At 54.2% G+C, this 17164-nt stretch overlaps 6 protein-coding genes across 6 annotated transcripts; 2 read left to right on the top strand and 4 right to left on the bottom strand.

Annotated features, from left to right (window-relative positions):
* Positions 1 to 5278: 5278 nt before the first annotated feature.
* On the top strand, positions 5279 to 7303 carry IUM83_18989 (1-phosphatidylinositol 3-phosphate 5-kinase; the record flags this gene model as incomplete). Its single annotated transcript, XM_067944015.1, has 1 exon — positions 5279 to 7303. One exon carries the CDS (start codon positions 5279 to 5281, stop codon positions 7301 to 7303), a length of 2025 nt encoding a protein of 674 aa, XP_067779867.1.
* A 786-nt stretch (positions 7304 to 8089) lies between these two features.
* On the bottom strand, positions 8090 to 9235 carry IUM83_18990 (uncharacterized protein; the record flags this gene model as incomplete). Its single annotated transcript, XM_067944016.1, has 1 exon — positions 8090 to 9235. One exon carries the CDS (start codon positions 9233 to 9235, stop codon positions 8090 to 8092), a length of 1146 nt encoding a protein of 381 aa, XP_067779899.1.
* A 2778-nt stretch (positions 9236 to 12013) lies between these two features.
* IUM83_18991 (uncharacterized protein) lies at positions 12014 to 12646 on the bottom strand (the record flags this gene model as incomplete). The annotated part of the gene is made up of 1 exon (XM_067944017.1): positions 12014 to 12646. The coding sequence occupies one exon, from the start codon at positions 12644 to 12646 to the stop codon at positions 12014 to 12016; it is 633 nt and encodes a 210-aa protein (XP_067779898.1).
* A 302-nt stretch (positions 12647 to 12948) lies between these two features.
* On the top strand, positions 12949 to 13803 carry IUM83_18992 (YggS family pyridoxal phosphate enzyme; the record flags this gene model as incomplete). The annotated part of the gene is made up of 3 exons (XM_067944018.1): positions 12949 to 13116; positions 13188 to 13649; positions 13729 to 13803. 3 exons carry the CDS (start codon positions 12949 to 12951, stop codon positions 13801 to 13803), a joined length of 705 nt encoding a protein of 234 aa, XP_067779901.1.
* Positions 13804 to 13839: 36 nt separating this feature from the next.
* IUM83_18993 (60s ribosomal protein l21-1) lies at positions 13840 to 16228 on the bottom strand (the record flags this gene model as incomplete). The annotated part of the gene is made up of 8 exons (XM_067944019.1): positions 13840 to 14585; positions 14651 to 15089; positions 15158 to 15337; positions 15415 to 15498; positions 15576 to 15638; positions 15717 to 15784; positions 15897 to 16092; positions 16184 to 16228. The coding sequence occupies 8 exons, from the start codon at positions 16226 to 16228 to the stop codon at positions 13840 to 13842; spliced, it is 1821 nt and encodes a 606-aa protein (XP_067779900.1).
* A 357-nt stretch (positions 16229 to 16585) lies between these two features.
* On the bottom strand, positions 16586 to 17029 carry IUM83_18994 (60S ribosomal protein L21-1; the record flags this gene model as incomplete). The annotated part of the gene is made up of 1 exon (XM_067944020.1): positions 16586 to 17029. The coding sequence occupies one exon, from the start codon at positions 17027 to 17029 to the stop codon at positions 16586 to 16588; it is 444 nt and encodes a 147-aa protein (XP_067779895.1).
* Positions 17030 to 17164: the final 135 nt, after the last annotated feature.

Here is a 17164-nt window from a genome sequence, read left to right on the forward strand (position 1 = left end):
CTTCTTCTTCAATGTCTTCATCATGGTGGCTTCCACGTTGCTGGGTATGATCTACTTCTACCATATTTAGTAAGTGCTGGGGTTGAGGAGGCAGTTGTGCTTCAAGTTGTGCTTCTAACGCTGTAGTCAAAGATACCATGACAGGCTGGAATGTGCCAAAGCGAACTCCGTCGTTATTATCGAGGCACATGAGCTGGAAGACCGATCCACAGTGCTGGATAATTCCTTCTCTGATGAGATGCATGGCGTCCAGCAGCCTCGGGCGAGCATCAAAGAGACTCGGCAACGGGAGAATCTTGGGCACTTTCACTCGATAGGGGAAGTCAGCATATTCGTCCCATTCACTCTGATCGCAGTCGCAGTAAAGGGCATGGTTGACGCCGTCAATCGTGGCAGGCACTAACTGGCACCAATTCTTGTAGCACTCCGTCCCCAAATGCACGTCTAGCTCAGTGCACTCTCGCCTGATCAGGGCTGTCGCAACGCTATCTCGAGCTTCCGGAGAAACACTTTGAGGGCAGGTCTGGATCAACTCCCGAATATCGCCCAACGTCAAGAAAGAGACCAGTCGATCGTCCAGAAGTACCACCATGTCGGCCAAGCTCGGAGCTGTGCGTTGTTTCTTGGGCTTCTTTGTCGCCATACTTCTTCTCCGTCTCCTCTTTGCTGCACCGACTGAGACTATTCTTAGCCAATAAAAATAAAATAGCCCGATAGGACAGACTCAGATTATCAGAGAGATATCCCACGCCCAATATATTTAATATGCAAATCAGTATTTTTTTTTCGTTGTACCGGTACCTGGTAGAGGAGAACACGTGCCAATGGTCTCCACTCGGACGCCACTGCTCACGAGCGTGGACGTGGTGTGGCGCGAGAAGCAGCGAACGTTGGGCCATCTTCCGCACGTGGCAGCGTTGATCTCGGCGTTCCTAGACAGTTCCGAGCTCTGGAACATCCCGCAAGCGCTGGACTACGGCTATCTGCATCTGCTGCAGCGCCTCGGCGCCACCTCCCGCCGTCTTCGACCGCTCTCCAATCGCAGTTGCTTCTTGTCTGCAGCGCAGCGTGGAGACATTGCAACGCTGCAGTGGTTAGCTGCATATGACCCGGAGTTCAACGGGTATGGAGCAGTTCTGGATCACGCGGCTGAACATGGGCAGCTACAAGTTGTCAAGTGGCTGGATAAAACATTCCCGGACTTGCTGGCGACCACCAAGGCCATGGACTTGGCAGCAGCTCAAGGTCATCTTCACGTTGTCCAGTGGTTGCATGAAAACCGAACCGAAGGCTGCACACACCATGCTATGGACGAAGCGGGGGCTCGAGGACACGTTGAGGTGGTGCAGTGGCTGGAGGCTCACCGCCAAGAAGGGTGCACCAAGTACGCCATGAACTTTGCTGTGTGGTACGGCAACACGCAAATGGTGCATTGGTTGCGGGATAATCGAGGTGAAGGCTGTACTGTTCACGCTATGGTGTTTGCCGCCAAGCGTGGGGATCTTGCTTTGCTCCAGTGGTTGGAAGAGCACAGAGCGGAGCTGTTGTCTCCTAGCTCGGACGAAAATTCGCCAATGATTATGGATCATGCGGCGGAGCATGGGCATCTCGACGTGGTGAAGTGGCTGCATGCCAATACGGATGGAGGGTGCACGACGGACGCGATGAACGGTGCAGCGCGTGGTGGGCATATCGAAGTTATCAGGTTCTTGCATGAACACCGCCTTGAAGGATGCACGAACAATGCGATGGACGGAGCTGCACGTGGTGGCCATCTGGATGTGGTGAAGTTCCTACACGAGCGACGTCACGAAGGCTGTTCGTATCTCGCAATGGACTACGCAGCTGCGGAGGGCCATCTTGATGTCGTCCGGTTCCTCCATGCAAATCGCAGTGAAGGATGCAGTCCCTGGGCAATGAACTCAGCGGCTGGAGGTGGACATTTGAGCATTGTCAAGTTCTTACACGAAAGCCGCAGTGAGGGCTGCACGGAGAGAGCTATCGACCGTGCAGCAGGCGGCGGATACCTTTCAATTGTTCGGTTTCTTCACGAAAATCGGACCGAGGGCTGCACAACGGAGGCAATGGATGCAGCAGCTTGCTTTGGCCATTTAGATATCGTGCAGTTCCTCCACTTCAACCGCAGCGAAGGATGCTCACAGAACGCAATGGATGCTGCTGCACGATGTGGTCATCTAGATGTCGTCAAATGGCTGCATGAACACCGCACAGAGGGGTGCACAGCAGAAGCGATGGACGGCGCAGCTTGGTTTGGACATCTCGATGTTCTCCGCTTTTTGCATGAAAACCGCGTTGAAGGGTGTACTCGACGAGCGGTGCGCGATGCTATGATCGGTGGCCATGTCAAGATAGCCCAATGGCTGGGACAGAACTACCCGCAATGTCAAGTGAATTAGTGATGCGAAATTTGGCTGATATTCGGAATGAGCGAAGATTGATCAGTTTACTACTGCTTGAGCTAGGAACGGCATTCATTATGACCAGAAGACCATTGATGGTGTTCAGCCGGCCGGTAGACGAATCCGCACAGAAATCCATGTAATGAAGCGTACATGTGTGGTATTATCATAATAGTAAAAAAATACTTGCTCCAGCCTTGATCACTTCTCTTTCGTTTATTCACGTAAATGCATGTATGTGACGAATGTCACCAGTCTGCGCCAACGTGCGGAACGCCTGTCATTCGGACCCATTCCTCTCAGGGAGAACGACCGCACACAAAACTACTACATAGAAATTGGAACCGTACTCGTTTTGATCTCAAAAATGGTGTATCGGATATACAGTGGAGTGGTGGCCACGTCATGATAGGTTGTCATTGAATCCAGTGTCATCCGATGGCGATAGCGATGCTGCTTTAAAACTAGCTGCAAGTTTCGAGATACAAGTTGTGAAATGTAGAACAAAAAGCCTTTGCAGGGACTTCTCAAGCCCACATTACTGGAGGGGTGCAATCGATATCAGTGGCGACAGAGCTACACCATTATTAATCGGTGAGGAGACCAGCAGTCATGTTCGGCGATCACTATGAAGCAAATCGTCGCAAAGTACTGGATGCAGGAGCTCCATACGCATGGGGCTACGTGCGCTGGTCCACTCAACCCAAGCAGTAGCTCGGTGGTTGCGACCGTCATGCTACTTCTTGCACCACCGCTTCCTATGGCAAGCCAGTACGCATAACGATAGAGAGGGTTAACACGTTGCATTGAGAGAGAAGAGAAGAAGCAGCTCAATTTGGATTTTGATTTGACGGCTTGCCACGGAGGACTTCTGGTTGCAACTGCTGCTTGCATGCCTGCCAGCCTCGTGTAGTCCACAATGTTGTACGCATGCAAGTTGCATTCATAGCGCGGCGGTGCTTTGTGACGCATCGGCAGCAGTCGGCGCTCCCGACCTCAGAGGATGAGCTATGATGAGGTCTGGACCTCGCCGAGGTAGCCGGACTGCACGCTGCACGTGCATTGTTGTCACCCTTCGAGCGGGCTCCGGCGTGCATCATGCGCATCAAAGATGGACAGCCAGCGAAATTGTGGTGACTACAGTGCTGAAGATCTAGCAAGTATCCCATCAACAGTGTAAGACCTTCGCTATTGCGAGCACGGACTGCTTTGGGACAGATAGACGATCACAGTTACTAGATAGTTGTAATATACATGTACAGACAGGCATTACTATGTAGAAACCATAATGCATGTTAAACACGACTACAAATTCGCCGAAATCAACTTCAACACGGCGACGCACGCGAGATCTTGAGCAATAGAGAACTTCTTACATGTACAAAGTACCAGAGCACACAAACCATCATTCCAATTCAACAGCAAGCACGCCTTCCCGGCAAATAGCCTGGATCAAACGCACATACACCAGTCATAACAACGGTCGCTGCAAGCCAGATAGAGCTCCGGAGCCGCTAAGGCTCGCGTGAATTGCATGCCCGTTGAGGCGACAGTGAAACGTAGCATTTTCAGCGTGCAATGGACACTGGTACGATGCTGCTCTCCATCTGGAGGTCGAGCTTCAGCAGATGCCCTCGAGTTGATGATTCCCTCCACTGGCGTTCGTCCGCGTGCTACCTCGTTGGGTGGGCGAGGCTGCCGGTGTCACTGCTTGCTGAGCAACATCCTGCACCGAATACTTTGTCACTGCAGTAGTGTACTGTACCAGCTCCGAAGCATCCCACGAATCCGAGTTCCAGACAGAGTATGCACGGGGTCGTGTCCAGAACCAGTAGTGTAGAGTAGTAGGAATGACTTCGAGTGCCCTGCCGCAATGCGGCCCGCAGCAGGCATCAAAGCGTTCCTACAACCCTTGAAGTGTCCTGCCATGGAGCAGGCAAACGTGGCCAACACGCACGCGTCTTACCGAACCCATCCCCGGCGCTTGGAATCAACAACCCCACTCGGAGGCGCTCAACAAATTGTTGAGTCTCCGGGCCGCCGACCAGGTCCAGTCTCGACAACGCCGGCGAGCTGTTGAACGGCGACAGCCGACTGCCCCATCTCCGTGCAGCGGATCGTCTCTGGCTGCCAACGACTGCCGTGCGCCGGGCAAAACGCGGCCGTTAACCCACTTGGTCTACCAAAGGAAGAAGAGTTCTTCGACTCACAGGATTCTGGTGCATTCATCCGCTTTCGCGTTGCTGTAGTCGTGCGCGACGAATTCCCTCCGTTACATATCCATTCGCTGCAGATTTGCAGTGCCTTTAAGCTCCCTAAAACACAGTGATGCACCCTGTCGTAATGTTACCGCCGTGCCTCCACCTCGTGAGCTCGAAGATTTTCCCCAGTAAATGGTGGGGATGGTGTCGAAATAGTCGCAAGCGCGGATAGGCATACAAACTTCAAGTATAACGTCTGACTCGTCTTGTCTTCTTGTCTGTATCTGGACTGTTCAGACTCCTTCTCCGCCAATCAAATAGCAGATACCGTGACGAAATGTCCACCTCGGCAGTTGTCGCCGAATCGAAGATGGACAATCCCGCCCAGAACTTCGCCAAGAGCTCCAAGAGTTCACTTCGCTCGCCCCCGCTCTGCTCGCGCTTCAGGGGCTATCCAGTTCTGCCGCCTGATCTTGCGCCTGTATCAATGACGGCGGGGGATCCAGCAAGCAAGCCGGCAAGCCTGTCACCTCGGCTCGAGGCTCGAAGCCCGAGGTGCCGACGGGAAACTCGGACGTCAGCACCGCGTGTTCGTGCCCGAGCCTTTTCTGCATTGTCGGATCACCCGTGCCAGGCAAAGGTGCTTCCTGACCAGATATGAGCAGCGCGCAGACGTCGTCGAGGCGCTCCAATAGCTCGGACAGTGCGTCCACCGTCGCCGGGCCTGTGAGCGTGGCTGGCACCACCAACGGCTATGGCTTCCGCAGCGCCGGTGGCGATGCACTGTCCATCGAGATGCAGTTCTTGAACCCGCGGAGGCGCTTCCCGCTCGCGGACGAGTTTTTGCCGGCTGTGCACGTGACGGAGGAACAGGTTGAGGATCTTTGCGAGACGTGCGAACAGCTCACAGCCGACGCGCTCGAGCTCACCAGCATGTTCGCGTGGGAAGACAGCAACAACAACGACCTCGTGAACGAGCATCGCGACCAGTGGAAGGTGCACTACAAGCGCCCGCATGTGACGCTGTACCGCAAGAAGCGCGGCAAGGACGCGGCTGCGGACGAGCTGGAGGACTCGACGGGAGACAGCAACGGCGGCTTGCGCCACTACGTGGTGAGCGGCCAGATTCACGATATGTCGCTCGAGGACGTCGAGTACGGGCTGTACTGTGATGCTACGCTGGACGAGCGCGCCGTCATGACGGACTTGTATCGAGAGCTGTTCCTGGACGCGGCGGTGCTGCGCAGTTTCGAGACGCAGACACCTGAGGATCCATTCCACTTCTTCGGCATCAAGTGGCTGGCGCACCTCAGTCCAGCCGACAAGTTCATATCGCCGCGGGATTTCGCGTTCGTGGAATACTCGCGGAGAGTGGCGGGCCCGAAAGGCGAGCCGCTGCTCGTGAAAGTTCAGCAGTCGCTGGGTCTTGAGCACGTTGATGCCATGAACCGCCGCGAGTTCGACCTGGTGCGCGCTCAGATGAGCTGCACGACGGTGTATCGCCACGACAAGCGTGCTAACAATGTGCAGGTGATCGCGCGCGGTTATCTGGACCCGTGCGGGAGCGCGCCAGCTCTTATGACGCGATCGTTTCTCACCCGCTTGGCTCCTACGTTGGTCGAGGTTGAGCATAGTGCCGACGTCAAGTACATTATGCGCCACGGTTTGGTGCTCCCCAAGGAGCAGTTTTTCGCTCGTCGTGAAGCGCTCAAGGCTCACGGTCGCCACCGTCTGCAATGCACTGCTTGCGGTAAGCGCTTTGGTCGATTGAAGCGCCATTTGACTCAATGCCGAGCGTGTGGTGAAGCAGCTTGCGGTCGGTGTCTCATGACGTACACGTTGTGCCTTCCGCATCACGAGTGTCGCAGTGCAGAACACCCGAGTGCTGTGATTCCGGAACGCTTCTGTCTACGATGTCTATACTCTGGTCGACTTGACCGCAAGGGCCAGCGCATGGACGACTTCTTGACCGGAGGACGAATCGGCCCCTCTGCTCCGTCAACTACAGTCCCGACTGTCGATGACGATGACGAGGCTGACGATGACGATGTATCTGTCGTGGAATTCGCGATGTTAGGCGACGGCTCCGGTAACCCAATGCACGCCGCAATTTCCGAGGCCCAGCGCTTGCAGCGCCTGAAACAGCGCTACTTGGAGAACGAGAAGCGTAAGTATCTCAGTGGCCACCAGCAGACTCCAGTGCAGAGGATTATCATGGAACAGCAGCACCAGATGCACCACTACGAGCAGGCAACACGCAGAGCTAAACGTCCGCCGATAACTCGGACAAACAGCCAGCCGATGCTCAACGGCTCTGTTGGCTCTTCATCCATTTCGTCGGCACACAATTCCGTGTCCTCGGCGTACAGCTCGCTGTCTATGACCAGCTCTACGTATTCGTCTGCAGAAGCCGCAGCTGCAGCCACCGCTGCACTGCAAGCGACCACCGGTTTTCACGAGATGGAGCACTCAATCGGTGAACAAGAGGCCTTATTGCGCTCGCTTCAAACCGAATATGCAAAACTAAGCGTGCAGAGAGCCGCACAGCGCTCACACTCAAATCCGAGTTTCAACGCGCAGCAGATGCGTGACAAGCGGTTGGCTGAGTGGGAGGCTGCTGAACGTTCGCAGGCCATGGCGCCGCCGGCATCAACGTTTAATCAGTATGACATTGATGACTAAGAAGTCGTCTTGAGCACCACCAGTAGTAATAGTTAGTAGATTTTTCATGAGTTACGGCCGCAGACGGCCAAACCTATAAATTCGACGAAATTTGTGTTATCTATTGTCCGTCTATCGCTTTTGTTTATCCGATTCAGTTATCTGTACAATAGAAGACGAAGTCCCGATTAATCCGAGGCCTCAGTATACACACCGGAATGGGTCAGACGTGTTCCTTTCAGTAATGGTAAAAATGAAATACTTGCGAGGAGATCCAGCTAAGACATTTCCATTTTTCAGAACCCACAGCTAAAATCTGACAGCTCCAGTGGGCCAGCACGCGACTCGAAAGGAGGATGCAACAGTGATGTTTGAATCGAAGCGGCTTGGTTCCTGTTTATCCCCACTTATTGCATTTTCGGTGGTCTTGGACGTAACTCACATCATCTTTGCGAGGCGCGGTTGCCTCTCCGATAGCGACCTTAATCTGCTCCATGGTGAACCGGTCCCACTTATTGAAGATTTTGTGTCTGAAGGCTTCGCTTCTCTCCATGAGGCTCAAATGCGTGCTGGAAAAAAGGCTAGCATCGAATATTACTGTTTTCCAGTCATTAGAGACTTTATACCTGCCACCAAGAACAACAAATATAATGCCTACGATTGTTTTAAATACACACGAACGTATTTACGGAAACACAAACCAAGAAATGGAGTTCTCTAAATCAAGCGCATACAATTTCAGATGCTAGGAAATCTTGGAATTGAAGCTTCACTGACTTCCCTGTTGGTTTCATAAGGAACAGTCCGTTATTGCATCTGCGCCTTTATCGCGATTGTGAACGGTTCGTACGGCGCTTTGAAGTCGATTCCAAGGGTCTGCAGGCGATCACTATCTCTTTCCACATATGAGGAATACGCCCCCGTGTGTCGGACCTTCATGAAAATATTGCCTAGCCTCAATCCGCGCGTGTCTTCCGGCCACGGCTCTTCATTTGGCACAACGAAGTCGACGGGCACCCAGCCATGACCATGAATTTCGCAGTAGGCCTCGAGCGCTGGCATGATTCTGTAGGTCCACCGGTCGTCTTCCGGGTTCCAGACAAAACCGACCTCCTTCAACTTGTCCTTGTCCCGCTCCGCCATGTCATCGTAATTGCCTCTGCAGCGCATATTGGCGACAGTAGCTCCCAGTCTCAGCCCCCTCGTCAGTCTGGGCCACTTGGACGTGTGGGGCACCACGAAGTTAAAAGTCACGTTGCAGTGTCCGAACTCCTTCTTGAACGCCGCCAGCGCCGGAAAAATCTTCGTGTCCCACATGCGCTCCCTCCACCTCAGCGTGGAGAACTCGATCTTCTCCAGCTCTTCCTCGGACGCATCCCGCTGTGCTCTGTACGTATCTGCGTACCTCACGCTCATGATGGTCTGTCCAAGTCTGAAGCCCCAGAGCACCTTTGCCCACCGGTCGTCGTCTGTCGGCACCACGAAGGCGCTGGGCACGTCGCTGTGGCCGTTGATCTCGTAGTATGTCTGCAGCGACGGCAGCACCAGCACCTCCCACTTGTGCTGCCGCATGTCCCACGGGAAGTCGAGCGCCTCCAGGTCGTTCAGCGTGAAGAACGGCAGCTTCTTGCCCTGTTGCCTCAGCACTCGCAGGTTCTTGCAGTGCATGCCCAACGGGTAGCCCCAGGCCTCCACGGGGTAGTTGGGGTCCCCGTAGGGCACGACGAACTTGAGCGGGACCATGAGGTGCGTCTCGGTGGCCAGGAACGATTCCAGGCTCGGCGCCACTTTTTCCACCCACGTGCGCGCGCTCCACAGGTCGATGCGGCAGACACGGCCGCGCGAGGGGGTAGAAGACTCACTGAAGCATTGGATGGCGCTGCGTTGGACCCCTGGGAGGCCCTGCACGCGACGTACGGAGCTGCCGCGGCCAGCGAGCAGCACGCGCAGCATTTCGTTCGAGGTGGTGGTGATACAAAGTATGTGGCCAAGAGCTCAGGACACGGACTGGAGGCTAGAGGTACGGAATGGGGTGTGTGCACTTTGTGGAATTGAGTGGTGTGACATACATAAAGGGTGAAGTTTGTGAGTATTTTCTGTTTGTTTTCAGGTTGAAGTGAAGTACGCACATAGCTTTCATGTTGTGCTGGGTCTCATGTTGGTTTCGTTGTTGTTGTTCTTGCTTTTGCTACCATGGGACAGGAGCTTCATGGGGGGCTGGCAGTGCGGTGATGCTGGTGGCGGTCGACGTGTGGACTATTTTGGAGGCTGTATGGGAAGTGGAGGTAGAGAATTTCGATGGAGCGATCGCAGCTCCAACGGACTCGGTGGATTTCGGGGAGAATGGGAGGGGGTGGTCACTTCGCTACTCGACTTCAGCGGTTCACACCCACCACTAGCCCACCTGGTGTGTCTTTGGAAGGCTCATCGCCGAAGAAAGCCAAGACAGCAACAATGATGACCGAGAGCAACAACCTGCTGTACCATCCGAACGATGCTGCGTTCGACCGACTTGATGAAATGGAAGGCGGGGCACTTACGCGATATCCTGTGTTGAGGTCGGTTCCAGTCCCGGCTCCGCGACCGTGGAGCACCCGCGGTGCGATCGCGTTGCTGGTTGTTTGTGGTGTGGTCTTCGGCGTCATTGCGGCCGTGTCAATAGGTGGGGCACCGGGTTCAAGCGACACCGCAACTACAGGGGACCAAGCCAACGCAAACATTGGAGAGACACCGGTGATGAACGGCTCAGGTAGTCTCGGAGCCACGGCTGTAGCGAGTGGATCATTGGAGCATGATGGCTCCAACCTTGACTCTTCTGCGGATGAATCAATTGATAGCTCATCCGATGGTGCTTTGGATGATGTATCTGCACCAAGTGCCGCCAGCACAACTGAAGGATCTGAGTATGCTTGGTTCAGCAGCAACTCCTCCTCTAGCTTTGAAGATGTGGTTGCTAACCCGTTTGAAAATGCCACGATCGACTCACCACTGGATTCGTTTGAAAACTCTGGATCGGATGCAGCCGAGTCACAAAGCGTGTCGGCAGACAGTATGCAGAAGGTTGTCGTCTCGGGGTCAGATTCCGCTTCTTTGGATAGCTGGCTCGATGACTCATCGGATGGCACCGGTTCAGATGACGATGATTCTGCTGCTGACTGGGACAGCGTATCGCCAACCAGCGCTCTGTCGTCCCAATCTGAAGATAGCTCACTCGGGTTTTATAAACCAAACAAGCTATAGAGAGTTTTCGTTCGTCCATTACTCGCCACTGCAAGTCCGCGATTCGTTTTACCTATATGCAAATACAAACGAAATTTCTCCCCTACCAATTTGGGATCCAAATAGGTTACTCTACATGTAGTATCATCAATTATACTCCTATAGATTTAGTGTAGTGCACAAGGATTATGTCCCTGCAACTAAAGTCAGCAACTGATATTCTTTCCCACTTGAAGTCAAGTCCACTCGACATGTACCACAACCGCCACTCAACATCGGTGAACAATTGGAAGATTAGAGCCTACGCTCGACCACCTGCAGCCTGTTATCGTCTATCGAGACTGAGGTAGTTCACCGTATCGGTGCACAACTAGTGATAATAAACCTACCCAAGCCACGCGAAAACAGCCAAACGGGTGTTCGAGTTTCAACGTTACTTTTTCTTTTGCCAGCAACTACGTATTCATGCACAAACTAGAGGGTTCATTTCACCTGGAGGTAAGTTTATATTTGATCGAGTGCTAGTGGTTTACTGTAGTGAAGAAGTGGTCTTAAGAGCAAAACTCGAATGTCGGATAGGACGATATAGTGCATGTTCAATCCGCTAGATCGTGTCCAACCACCTTTTTAAAGAGCTCACCGGATATCTGAATGGCAACAAGACCTGCAGTTGAGTGTTTACAGATCGCAAGGCATTGAAACGATAATAACGTTTCCATGCCAACGTACAGGACAACGATAATATCGTTCTCCTGTTATGTAATGGAAAACTCAATTAATACAACAGGAAAACAGGAAATCACTGAAGTATACGACCTCCGTTTTGTGACGATGATGGTGAAACACCAATACAATCGTCATTCATTCAAAATCCGCCTTACAAACGTTCATTTCATTTGATTCCAGCGCTTCCATCACTGGTCTCCCATGAACTCTTATCCCCCCCCCCTGATTCAGGTCAGGCATTTAGCTTAGCTGCGTACGTACTCTTTGCTTTGGGTGCGTTTCAAATCGGAGTTTCAACTGATGTACGCGGGACTATCTGCATCCCGCAAGGCCGCTCGATTATAGCATGGTTATATAGGATGATGGTGTTGAGCGAAATCACAACTACCATACCTCATAAATGAAATTTTTGAAGACATCCTGAATGACGTTCTTCTTCACGTTAAGAGGTGCTCGCAGCTTGCAAATATAGCTTTATTCCTGTTAAGACTCAGCTACGTAATTTCAAATGTAAATGCGCGGATGCGCACCTTACTCGAGCGATTCAGCCGTTTGATTCAGGAGAAGAGAGCTGTATACTACGCTAACTGAAAAGGTATCGGAGAAGAAAATTCACAATGGAATCTCTACGATCACTTACCCAACACAAAGCAGCGGCGGCTTTGATCATTTTACGTAACCAACAGGAACGGAGATCATTGCGATCTCCCTACGAATACGCAGTAGATTCATGCTGCTCATTGAATCGGATCCTCGTCCAGCTGGAGCACGACGGGAGCGACCCATTCACTGCAACAGAGATTGAGCTTGAGTGTGAAAGGTCGATGATTCTGGGTCAGTTTGACTTCGGAGACGCTTGGCTGATCTGGCGTGGTCGAGGATATCAGCCCCTCCTTCCCTGGACTCTAGTAGCAGACGCAGATCCTTCTTCACACCCCGTAGCTCTGCCTCCAGAGCTTTGTTCTTGGCGTCGATGGCCCGTAATTCAGAGCCGAGGGCTTGCTGGTGCTCGTGCAATTTGTCGCGGATGTTCGCTAGAAGGTCGTCCACCCGGTTGTTCAAATACGATTTGACTTCAGCGAAGGCAGCGGCGATCGCAGCCTCCATTCGTGGTGCAATCCTGCCGATAGCGTCGTCTATAGCATCCAGCCTCGGCGCGACCGCGTTGGCGGAGTCGATCACAGTCTGCAGTCTAGGTTCGATTCTCTCGACGGCTCCGATCACGGCATCCAGTCTGAGCACGGTGCTGCGGAATACGGCGGCGAACGCAGCCTTCACCATCGGCACGAGCCAGCCGGGCGGAGAAGAGGGCAACTCCACACGTGTAGCCGAGTTGTCGGAGTCGGAGTCGTCAGTGCTGGAGTCGGAGGGGGTCGAGTATACCTCGTCGTCGGCCACGTTGAAATCCGCGTCTGGCATCTGCGCCCCAACGCTCGTTAGGGCAAAGCTAGTGGGAATCCAAGCCACAACTTGCACGACTTACTGTGGGTGAGCGATCTGCCGTAGTGGCGTGGGTGTGGGTTCTTCGAGGCCGAACCCGAAGTGAAGCCTGTGGGCCAGCGACGCACATGGAATCTGGGGGCATCTCGTCAGTCGTCTACAACTTCAACTTCGTGTCAATGATAATTGATCACTACAGAGCGTGTCGCCCGAAGGTCTCCCGAATGTCGCTACAAATATTCTAACATGGAGTAAAGCGATTTTATTTTGCTAGAAGAAAGATGGCGGTGGCGAAGAACCTGCTGGCGGTGCGGGCCAAGGTGGCGGAGGCTGTGGCCAAGAGCGCGCGGCAGCAGCAGTGCACGCTGGTGGCTGTGAGCAAGACCAAGCCACTGGAGGATCTGCAGGAGGCCTACGAGGCCGACCAGCGCCACTTCGGCGAGAACTACGTACGCATGTTTGCCACAGTTAGATGTACTATTCTTTGTTTGTGGCACTGATACCTTTATTTGTGGTACAGATCCAGGAGCTGGTGCAGAAGGCGCCGCTGCTGCCCGCGGACGTCAAGTGGCACTACATCGGCCACGTGCAGTCCAACAAGGCCAAGCCGCTCGTGCGGGACGTGCCCAACCTGTTCGTGGTGGAGACCGTGGACTCCATCAAGATCGCCAACGCGCTCAACAAGGCGTCGGGCGAGTTCCGCTCCGAGAAGCTCAACGTCATGGTGCAGGTGAACACCAGCGAGGAGGAGCAGAAGTCGGGCATCGACGCCGACGGGTCCGTCGAGCTGGCGCAGCACATCGTGGCGTCCTGCGAGCACCTGAACCTCACGGGGCTCATGACCATCGGCCGCTACGGAGACACCACGTCCGAGTGCTTCGACCGCCTCGTGGCCTGCCGCAAGCGCGTGGCGGAGGCCATCGGCAAGGCTGAGACGGACCTGGCCCTCAGCATGGGCATGTCGGGCGACTTTGAGCTCGCGGTGAGTGCGGTGTTGAGCTGAAAGTGATGGTGGTTGGAGCGAGCGGTTTGGCTGATGGTGACTTTGTTGTGGATTTTAGATTTCGTGCGGAAGCACCCACGTGCGCGTGGGGTCGACCATCTTCGGCGTTCGCAACTACGCTAACAAGGAGTAGACAGAGCTCGTGTGTTGCAATCTGAATTGTCTTAGATTAGAGCAGATCAAACGCCAAAGCAGATTGCAAGTCGAGGCTGTTGTGCATGTTGTTATCCGACCACCTCGCGGCTGCGCGCCTTGCGTCCTCCGTCGCTATGCACTCGCTTGCGGTGGGGTCGTTCTCTTCTTTTTGCTGCAGATGGCGGTCAATCCTTTCCTTTTCCTGGCGCACGATGTCCTCCATGTCGATGTAGGTCGTCTCCGGCTCGTCCGGGTACATCTCACGCCACGTTTTGCCGGCCTCTTTAGCCTTCTTCTGCATGTCCTCAACCTCGGCGCGTCTCTTCTTGCGTTTGTCTTCCGCTTCCTTCGCTTTTTGCTCCCGTTCCATCCTCCGCTGCTCTAAAATGTGCATTGACATCATATCCTTGCGGTGGAAGCGGTCCTCTGGAAGCTCTTCGTCTTCCATAACGGGATCCCATCGCGGTGTAGTTTTCGGCGAAGGCCCATTTCCAAGCGATGTTTCGTTCGAATCGGCAGCATTGGCAAGGTGAAACATCTCTACAAGCGACTTGGGCTTTGGTGGAGCAGAATCAGTCGCCGACGCTGTGTTGTCTTCTGCGTTCTCAGCTTCATTTTCCTCGTCCAGCGCTCGTGCAAGAATCCAGGGAGCTGATCCGCAGTCAGGTCCGAGAGTATCCCATGACTTGTCGATTGTAAGCGTTAGCTCCATCGAATTGCGGGATCGATCTAAGCAAACCCTTGCCGACTTTACTTCCACAGGATACGGAAGAAAGATTTCTGGGAGACGTTGTAGCGAAAGGTTAGTATCTGACACACCAAACTGAACAAGAACAACTCCTTACCTAAATCGTGGTGAGTAGTAGCTTTCACACTCAAAAGCTCAGCTTGCAGCTCCAGGTCGATATCACTCGCAGTCTTCACTTCGTTCTCGAATCGAACGGAGACGATCAACTGTTGGCCCGCCTGCTGAAGAACTTCAGGCGACAGTGGTGTGCTACCCTTCATCATGGACGGGAGTCTAGAGCAGGCCGTGCGCTCGCTATTGTGTCTTTCAAACACCTCGTAGTGCGCTGTAGCCGTCTTCGGTGCGCTCGGTCTCTTAGACGATTTCTGAGCGCCAGGCTTCGCGCTATGCGTCTTCTTAGACGCAGCCGAGCTGCTCCCGGCAACTTCTTGGATAATTGGTGCTTGTGTTTTACGAATATAGTGTTTTGGTGGGGGGAGGTCGCCACGGTACGTCAGCCGCGGTAGCTTGTAGCGATCATCGAGCTTGATGTTGTACTGCGCGAGATAGGTAACGTTAGGTTGGTAATAACTTGCCAAAGTTCATGAGCTACACTCGTTCGTACCTTTTGATCAATGTACTCGATCGCCAGCTCACACACAAAGTTGCGGAAGGCACCTGTTTTGTCTGTTTGGCAATCCTCGACGACCTTCGTGTTTACTGCGACATCAAAAGCCAGCGAGCTAACCCCCTTCTTATCCTTCACCTCGTGAGGGGCACCCAGACTCAGTGGCACATGAATTCCCTAAGGGAAAGGAAACGCACACGAGACATCGATTAGGGATGTCCACTTCCCAATATCAATCAAGAAAGTTGTCGAACCTCCTGCTCCTTGCCCTCATCGTCCAGCTTCTTCTTCTCCGAAAATGCCTGGATCTCGTCGGCGTACACTACGTTCACAAAAACCTGTACCAGCCATGACGGTCACTGGGGTCAGACAATTGGCGACCTCTCATTTCACACCAAGAACCTAGCCGTTTTACCTTTTTCTTGCTCTTGACGTCGTTCGTCTTCATCACGAAGCCAGGCGTCACATCGATGTACATCTACAAGAAGTAAAATCAGACGACCATTTCTGATGTGTTCGTGTTGTGCCTCCTGCGTAGCCAACGAAGCAACCGTACCCCTTCCGGCGTCACCTTCAGGCCGTCCTCCCCCATGACCTTGTCCCCGGGGAACCGTGGCTTGAAATCTGGCCCCCGTCAATTTACGCAGGAGTACACCACCACAACCAGGTTAACATCACTCCAACGTGCACTCTCTCACCCACCCCAGCGCATCTCGCGACAACCAGCGCTTTGCACCTGGTGAATTGGCATCCGCTCCTGCACGGGCCCCTGCAGAGCTCTTGAGCATGTCGAACAGCGCCGCATCCGCGTCACCTTGCGGCGCACCACCCCCAGTGTCAGGTCCCAGTCCGGCAGCCTGCAGCTGGCTCTGCATCGTGTCGATGAACTGCTTGTAGCCGTCCGGGTCGGTCTTCTCCAAATTGTCCAGCCACTGCAGCACAAGGCGGTGAGACGCTGTTCCTCCCCACTCTGCAGAACTCTCAGCAGTGCTGCTGTTATCCATCGACAGCGGGCCCACGTACGTCCGCGTACTGCTCCATGGCCGCGTCGTCCATCGGAGCGTCCATCGTCGCGGCTGGTGAAGAGTCACGAAATGTGGAAATGGCTCGGATGTCGGCGATCGCAGCCGTCTCTGTAAGTACGACGATACGTGGGCGGAATATGACTACACTAACGTAGGCCAAGCACTGGAAGTGCAGCTGAATGATGGCTGTACATGCAGTTCACGTGTCAAGTCAAGTGCAGGTGGATGGACGATCGAGAGGACGAAAGCACACGTAAGAGACAAAGAGCGGAGGACGCCGTGGATTCGACTCGTTCTTTCATTTAGCCCAGCTCGTTGGGGTTACGACCGCAGCGACCGACTGCGCAAGGCCCCAACAGCGCGTCGCAGCAGTGATGCAGAGAGAGAGCACCGGAGCCGCTTACATCAGGTCCACGAACGGCTGCGCCGCCATGGTGATGGGCTGGGTGCCCTTGGCCTTGAGCGTGTAGGCGGCCTTGGGCTGCACGGGGGTGCGCTTGATCTGGGCGCGCACGCCGGTGGCGCGGGCCTCCTTCTTCTTCAGCTCGTTCTCCTTGACGCGCGTGAGGAAGCCCAGGCGGCACTTGGACTGGTGCACGTGCTCAATGCGCACGTTGATGTGCTTGTGGATGATGCGGTTGCCCACCACCTTGTTCACACGCACGCCGACGGCACGCTTGGTCACGTTGTACACGCGGCCGGTGCGGCCGTGGTAGAACTTGTGGGGCATGCCCTTCTGCACGGCGCCGTTGGCCTTGATGTCCACGTAGTCGCCCACCTTGAACGTGCGCAGGTACGTCGACATCTTGATCATGCCGCTCTGGCGGAACGGGCGCGCGAACATGTCGCGCGTGCGGGCGCGGTAACCGAAGGAGTGCGGCATCTTTGACTAAACTGCAGCAGCACAGGCAACAATCCCCGTTAGCAACGGCGCTTCCACTCAGAGCGCTGCGAGGCCTGCGTTCGACGTGGGGAGGGG

The sequence above is a fragment of the Phytophthora cinnamomi genome (assembly GCF_018691715.1).
Source record: "Phytophthora cinnamomi strain GKB4 chromosome Unknown Contig132, whole genome shotgun sequence".
Lineage (NCBI taxonomy): Eukaryota > Oomycota > Peronosporomycetes > Peronosporales > Peronosporaceae > Phytophthora > Phytophthora cinnamomi.